Here is a 7,532-nt window from a genome sequence, read left to right as displayed (position 1 = left end):
ACCTCAGGACTTGTCATGTTTTCTGTTTGAGTTTTCCGTGGGTTTTAGATTTTTAATCCTGTAAAATATTCTTGGTTAGCCGGAATTCTATGTTCAAATTTTGCATTGGCTAGATCATGTTCCCGGACTGCTGGAGTACAGTCACTAGGATTGGTTATTCTTTCTCTAGTGCACACAAATCGGATGATAAAAATCTGAATAGTAAAAAAAAAGGGTACCAAATGAACGTGTGTGGAGTCAATGGGATGTCATGCCTTCTTCAAACCATCAGTCACGCCTTTTGCTTGGACGGAAAAGTGTAAGCCTAAAATTTATTTATTTTTCATCATTTTTCTTTGATGCATTTATATTGTGTGGGCGTCCAAACTCAAATGAGGGATTGGAGAAAAATGCACGCATGGCTAGAAATGTCACATTGATTCAGAAACCAAACCAGGACCAAAAGATTTAACGAAGCTAGAGCTGGAAGGCGTGAACATGACAGAAATAGTGTGGGCGTCCAAACTCAAATGAGGGATTGGAGAAAAACGCACGCATGACCAGAAATGTCACATTGATTCAGAAACCAAACCAGGACCAAAAGATTTAACGAAGCTAGAGCTGGAAGGCGTGAACATGACAGAAATAGTGTGGGCGTCCAAACTCAAATGAGGGATTGGAGAAAAACGCACGCATGACCAGAAATGTCACATTGATTCAGAAACCAAACCAGGACCAAAAGATTTAACGAAGCTAGAGCTGGAAGGCGTGAACATGACAAAAATAGTGTGGGCGTCCAAACTCAAATGAGGGATTGGAGAAAAACGCACGCATGGCCAGAAATGTCACATTGATTCAGAAACCAAACCAGGACCAAAAGATTTAACGAAGCTAGAGCTGGAAGGCGTGAACATGACAAAAATAATGTGGGCGTCCAAACTCAAATGAGGGATTGGAGAAAAACGCACGCATGGCCAGAAATGTCACATTGATTCAGAAACCAAACCAGAACCAAAAGATTTAACGAAGCTAGAGCTGGAAGGCATGAACATGATAGAAATAATGCCAAAAAAAAAGTCCTCCATTGCCGGGATTTGAACCCGGGTCGCCTGGGTGAAAGCCAGGTATCCTAACCGGGCTGGACGACAATGGACTGTGTGATGTTACCTTTGTCGTTGATATTTCATACGATCTGTCCTAGGGGTTCCGCAAGGGTACTGCTCCACTGATGATGCTCCATGGTGGATCAGGAAGCATCATAGCGCAGCGATCTTTGAGAATGCACAGCCTGACCTCACTGGCCTGCTACTGCTATCACCCATAGGCGAAAGCAGGGACAGTGGTTCTAAGGCGTTGTGGCGTTGTAAATTTGGGGTGTTGGCCCTATCACGGTTTGTACATAAACTTCCATTTTATCGTTTTACGTTTTTCAAGGGAAAACAGGTTGTTGGGTTCGTCTAAGTTCTTGCTGTAAACGCCCAGAACTGGAGCCCTTGACACTTCCATGTTTCAGTAGATAAGATTTGAGAAATGCAAGTAGGCAGGCACTAGGCAGTAGCTTCTGCAACTATACAAACTGGATAATCAGCGTCATCATTTTGGATAATACTTTCAAGTCTTAGTGTATACACGCGCGGTGATGAAATCAGTCAACTGATGCCTGGAACTGGAGCCCTTGACACTTCCATGTTCAGTACTAGTGTACTACATAAGATTGGACAAATGCAAGCAGGCACTACACAGTAGCTTCTGCACCTATACAAATTGCATAATCAATGGCACCTTCTCCGAAAACCACTCTGTCACCATGATCTCTATAAAGTCCACTACCCATCCACAGTCTGAACCTAACCTCCAGATAAGCAAGAGATATGATGCTCGATAACTGCGCTCACTTCGATATAGAATTGTGTGGCTAATCCCTAATCCTGGAATGTTTCCGCAATTGCAGCAAAAGAAAGTGATGTCAGAAGGAGTAACAGAACACTGAACAATTAATTTGAAGACAGTATCAGTAAAAACCTGCTGGCTCATGAGAATCTCAATGGCAACGTTTGGATCTCCGTCCGCGGCGGCAAGAGCAACTTCAGCCTGAGTCTGCAGCAAGAAACCATTCCATCCGTGAGATGCTTGCGATCCCCTCTACCATAAACAGTTCTGGCCTCTAACATAAATATGGCTTTAGATTGAGTTAGTTTGTCCTCCGATGCTTATTGTAGTAACATCAAGCATGGCCGTCAATATATTTGCTTAAATCATCTAAGTAATCCGGTTTGTTTTACCCATTTTTTACTTCAAATCTACTATGGGTCTCTTGCACACCGACGTGCACTAGCATGACAAACTGCAAAAAGGCTGTGAGTAAATACCCTTTCAAAGCCCATCGCAACCAACTTCTTAAGCTCTTCATCAAATGTATCAGTCTGCAGAGGATAAGTTGTCCAGTAACCATTATTAAACCAATAGCAACAGCCGACGGGAAATCAAAGGGTACATAACACAATACCTGGTCAGCTGTTACTGTTGCATCAGCTCTGACAGCGTTTGCTGCTGTATGCCTGTTACAACGAAGGTCCAAAATTACAAACTAAATAAGTAGTGCCTCTTTTTTCAGGTAAATAGCCCTTGAAAAGCTAGATAACAGCTTATGTAAGCTTATGCCATTTCTTGGAGAGACATTAAGCAAAACCATTTCTCCTTGCTATTACATAACACACTTCCTAAGTAGTAACTATGGCATTTTCTTTCAATACGAGAATGTACCTAATTAAGTGTTATTTTTTTTATCAAAAAAAAGATCATCCTTTAAATGACGACCCCCATGATTATATGCTTGAAGTTTTTTATTAAAAAATTATGCTTGTGATTATATATCCTTCTAAACACTGCTGCTTTTCTGATTTCAATATACAAGTGACGACAACGTAAATGTGTAATACATTGACGAAGTGTCGAGTAGAAAATGCATTACTGTGAATTTGTTAGAAGGTCGCTTGGGGTTGAGTTATCCAACAACCTAGCATGCAAATTTGCATTGGCCTCCCTTGCAGTTGGTTCAGTTCCTGTAGAAGCAAGCGTCCGCCCTCTCCCTGGAAATCTCGGGTCTTCTTGTTCCTATGAGAGAATATTTGGCAAAGTCTTTAAGCTATGCATTACAGGGATAACCCATATTTCAGAGAACCTTGTAAGCTTAGGACAGCATCATCTTGATGGCTGCCAAAATAAGTGCTATCTATATACTTGAACTGAGCTACCATAAAATTGATAGGACATATGAGCTAACATATTTTCAACTAACTGAGTCAAGCAGGACCAGTTTCAACGAGGAACGGTCTAATGTACAATACAATCTACGTATTAGTTTACAGTTCTGTATATAAATTTCGTATACACCATCTTCTATGAATGCATATATTGCACTAGCAACTGTAGCTTTTTGTTCTATCCACTATCTACACAATTGCTTGGAATAGGTTTATTCACACTCAAACAGCCAGGTTACAAAATATTAACAGCAAAACTAACTATTACTAGTCATATACTCTATCTGTGGAATGATTCGATCTCAATAGTCTTTTAGAGCTCATAGAAGCTTCACAAGAAAGCTTCCAGGAAAAGCTCCATGGATCAATAGCCCTGCCTCCATATCACATGGTTATTTTTCCACTAGATCAAGGACAATAACGTAAACCAAGTGCAGCTCTAGAAACTTCCAGTCTATAACAATGTTCAGATTATGTCTTCTTGATGACCTACTACGATTAGGTCATCATTGTAGTAATGTATTGTGCTAAAACTATATGGCTTCGCCAATCTGACCATGAGATCAACAGCAGACATAAGTAGTAAACTGTGTTCTTACTTTTCATACCTGATTAGTAGACGTCTGAACAGTGGATGTCCGCCTACTTGGCATCCATGACGAAATATTTCTCAAGAAATTTGCATTTATCAGAGCGCTGTAAATTCAAGAACTTGATTCATTACTTTCCTGGACAGCAAAACAATAAAAAAGTATGGAAACAATACCTGGGTGGAGTGGACATGTTAGAATGTGTAGGAAGCTGGCCATATGTTGTTCCTCCAGTACAGAGAATAAAGCCAGGACGCCTAACACAAACAGACTGATATCCAACATCTCAGTAAAAACATATCAACAGAAAGAAATGTCTCCCAGAGGAGAATGGAACTATGAAAGACAACATAAGGACAAGTTGATTCATTTGGAAAAGAAAACTTACTAGCATGGACAAGCCTTCGATAGAAGAGTAAAATGATGGTCCAGGCAGCAAGTAGTTGAACAACCCATAAGTGTCTGAGGGAAGTAAAGAAAAGCTCAATAAAGGTGATAAAAATACCTAATCTAGCTCATAAAGACTCAAAAAAGGAAAAGGTCAAATGGGTACAAGGAACAAACATGCAAATCCAGACAAGATGCCAGAGAGGTGCCCCAGTAATGAAACATTACTAGCGAGAAACTGAAACAGTATCAGCAAAATCCATGCATACCTGACAATGCACAAATATAAATATTGCTGTATAATTAAACATAGTAAACTGGATGCAAGAAATTCAACAGGTGCATAGAATGAATACCATTTTGCAGGGACATTGAAGAGACCGAAGACACTGGCAAATGAGAGAGGATGTTACTTCATATGCATTAAATGTCATAAAATAAAATGAAGTAATGGCTTCATTTAAAAATTTGGGTATCTGTGGACTTTCAAGAAGGGGCATTTTCTTTCTGAAAATGGAGAAAGTTTCAATTTAACTTCTCTAGATGCTTGGCTAATGAGTGATGATGCTCTTGCAATATCAGGGAAATATAAAAGCAACAACCAGAAAAAACAAATAAGGATATGTAGAAAATTATAGTAGTTCAAGATATCTAGTGAAAACTGGAAACATATATTGCTTGCATTTGTGCAACCTTTGATCCTGGACCCCTGGGTTAGTGAATAACCCCTCATATGCAGGAATGTTCTTTAGCCACACATTTGAGCCATCTATCCTCCATACAGAAGTCTATGTCTAGCATGCCTAATTGGGTTTAAATACGATTTTGCAATAGATATAACTCTATTATAGCAGAGTGAGTTTTCCTCATTTATTAATTGGATGTAATAAATGAAAATAATTAAACACTATTCAATTATGGCCGTCAATTGACCATATCTATACTAGTCCGAAAGCATTACAAACTTATCATACAGCATGATATCATGTTTCAAGATTTTGACAACAGTTTACAATCTTATATTCAGCATACCAAAAAAAGGGTACGACCTCAACAGACAATTTGAGTAAGCAAACATTTTTAACATTAGGCATATAATCAATTCATGCCGATAAACTGAACCCTCATGCAAATCATAAAAGTAGGTGTAGCATTAACAACCAGAGAAGGGATGCACCTTCGATATTGCACTCCACTCAGGCTTGTCTCAATGACTATCATTGAGAATATAACTCCAGAAAAGCCAATCGAACATTCATCCACAAGATATGAGACATGGTATAAAGGATTATAATCCACCAAGAAGGCGACGATGAGATGGAAAATTGCATTGGTTGTTGCAAGAAGGAACATCAGGAACAAGAGACGGACTGATCCCATAATTCTCTCCAACTCGGTCCCCAAGGGTACAAAGGTCAGCATGTTGAATAGCACATGAAGCAAAGAGCCATGAAACAGAACAGATGTGTAGAACCTGTACACTGAACGAAAATAAGCACCACGTCAGGGTAGACGTACCAAAAGAAAATGAGAACTACAACATAAATTTTATAAGTAGCCTTGAGCTTGTTCAGCATTTGGATCTGTAGAAAGGTGGATATCCCAAGTAGCGTGAGTCTTTTGTCGTTTACTTCAACGATTACGAACATTTCAGCAGGTAGTATTAACCTCTGGAAGAATTGAACAGGTGTTTCATGAATTGATGGCATATTGGCATGTGTAAATAGAACTTCTTGTGTTATATGCATGAATGGAACTTGGATGTGCACCATTAAAACAATCACTGCGAATGAAAGGTTTAAGCCAGGTGACCTTTAACAGAACCTATATGCTCAGCGTAAATGATAGATTTCCTCTTTCCACAAAAGAACTATTCCAGCATTGTCGGAGAAACTTGTATTTATGTTCCGTGAAAAGGAAGGTGAATTAAACAGACCTTGCAAATGTGAGGCCACTGCAGAAGGCAAGAAGCATATCTCGGCGTAGGAGTCATATCCAACCAACAGGCACACCAGATATATCGCCGCACATATTATGGTAAGGCCAGAAGTAATGAATGGGGTGCTGCCCCACCACTGGTTCAGCCTAGTTGAAACCCCAGCCTGCATCCACGAAAACATATAGATGTAATTAAGAAGAATAAAACGCCAAAATTTTGCCACATTTCCTGCTGTGGTATCCTCCACTCCAGTAAACGCACTGCATAAACACCGCTCTAAGAGCCATCACAGCAATCCCCTACAAACCTAACAGCGAAGCAGCAGACTTATCAAAATCAAACCAGGGGAACCAAGCCCACTGCCCGGAAATAAAACCCATTCATAATCTGGCTCGAAACTTGCAGGCCTCCTCTTTCTAGCTTAATTCAAGCAATCAGTGCCCCCCGGGGGGAACCCCCGCACAAGCCAGGATCGATTTCCTATCGATAGGAACTATGGCTTCCCACGAAACCTTCGGAGCGCTTCTCCGCGGAACCCCTGGGATTTAGCTCGTGGCAGGAGGAACCCCGCGGCGATTTGGGGCTAGCTTCTGTCAGATCCGAAGGCGCCCGCGGAAATTCACCCGGAAATCGAAACTGGGGACAGGAACCCGCACCTCCGTGATGATGTTGGGGCGCATCTCGGGCGCGCCTCCGGTGCTGGTGGCTCCGCCGGGCTGGGATCGAGAGCTGGAGGTTGGGGTGTCTGTGGAGGGGTGTGCGGACTAGCGAGATCTCGAGGGTTTTGGGGGCGCCGGCCGCGACCTCGGGGAAGAAGAAATGTGCCGTTGCTGTAAAAGATGAGCATTACTTGGGCTCGAAGGGGCCTGAACAGGTCCCAGGGTCCACGCGGGGATGATTTATGGAAAAACAAAATTAACCATGAAATTAGAAAATATGTACAACCTGTCAAAGAAAATAGCCAAAAAAAACCTGTCAAAGCAAAACCTAACTGAATACTCCCTCCGTCCCAAAATAAGTGTCGCTAATTTAGTAAAGTATTTGCATTGTTGATAGAATTAGAATACTTAACTGATGCGGAGCATCCCAAGATCATCCCCATGGACGCACCCACACCTCCAACGACACCACTTGGACCAATGACACGAGTCCGAGCCAAAGCTATCGAAGATAAGGTGAACTCACTCCTCTCCGAACTTCCACTTTCTATGCATGAGACATGGCTACTACCTAAGTCCGAGGTGTTGTGCATGATTAGGTACCAAGAGGGTCCCCCCGAAGATGTGCATGAAGATGTACAAGTCCCCAAGTCCACGGAAGAGGAGAACCAACGGAAGGGGCCAAGAGCGTCTCCCAGGCCCCGGACATCCGGCC

General features: G+C 41.6%; 1 protein-coding gene and 1 non-coding gene across 3 annotated transcripts; both read right to left on the bottom strand.

Annotated features, from left to right (window-relative positions):
• Positions 1-1,058: 1,058 nt before the first annotated feature.
• On the bottom strand, positions 1,059-1,132 carry TRNAE-UUC. The gene has a single exon. It is a non-coding gene; the product is annotated as a tRNA-Glu (tRNA).
• A 424-nt stretch (positions 1,133-1,556) lies between these two features.
• LOC125510480 (rhomboid-like protein 15) lies at positions 1,557-7,039 on the bottom strand. Of its 2 annotated transcripts, none has more exons than XM_048675674.1 (13): positions 6,815-7,039; positions 6,156-6,321; positions 5,397-5,700; positions 4,576-4,608; positions 4,397-4,488; positions 4,221-4,294; positions 4,009-4,103; positions 3,851-3,938; positions 2,951-3,093; positions 2,486-2,537; positions 2,349-2,402; positions 2,002-2,076; positions 1,557-1,907 (listed from the first exon to the last, which is right to left on the bottom strand). In XM_048675674.1, exons 1-13 carry the CDS (start codon positions 6,836-6,838, stop codon positions 1,902-1,904), a joined length of 1,206 nt encoding a protein of 401 aa, XP_048531631.1. In that variant the 5' UTR covers positions 6,839-7,039; the 3' UTR covers positions 1,557-1,901. The 2 variants fall into 2 exon arrangements, with proteins under 2 accessions (XP_048531631.1, XP_048531632.1); XM_048675675.1 differs by having other exon boundaries at positions 2,996-3,093.
• Between the last annotated feature and the right edge of the window lie 493 nt (positions 7,040-7,532).

The sequence above is a fragment of the Triticum urartu genome, chromosome 5 (genome assembly GCF_003073215.2).
Source record: "Triticum urartu cultivar G1812 chromosome 5, Tu2.1, whole genome shotgun sequence".
Lineage (NCBI taxonomy): Eukaryota > Viridiplantae > Streptophyta > Magnoliopsida > Poales > Poaceae > Triticum > Triticum urartu.
This window is presented reverse-complemented; position numbering and strand designations above follow the sequence as displayed.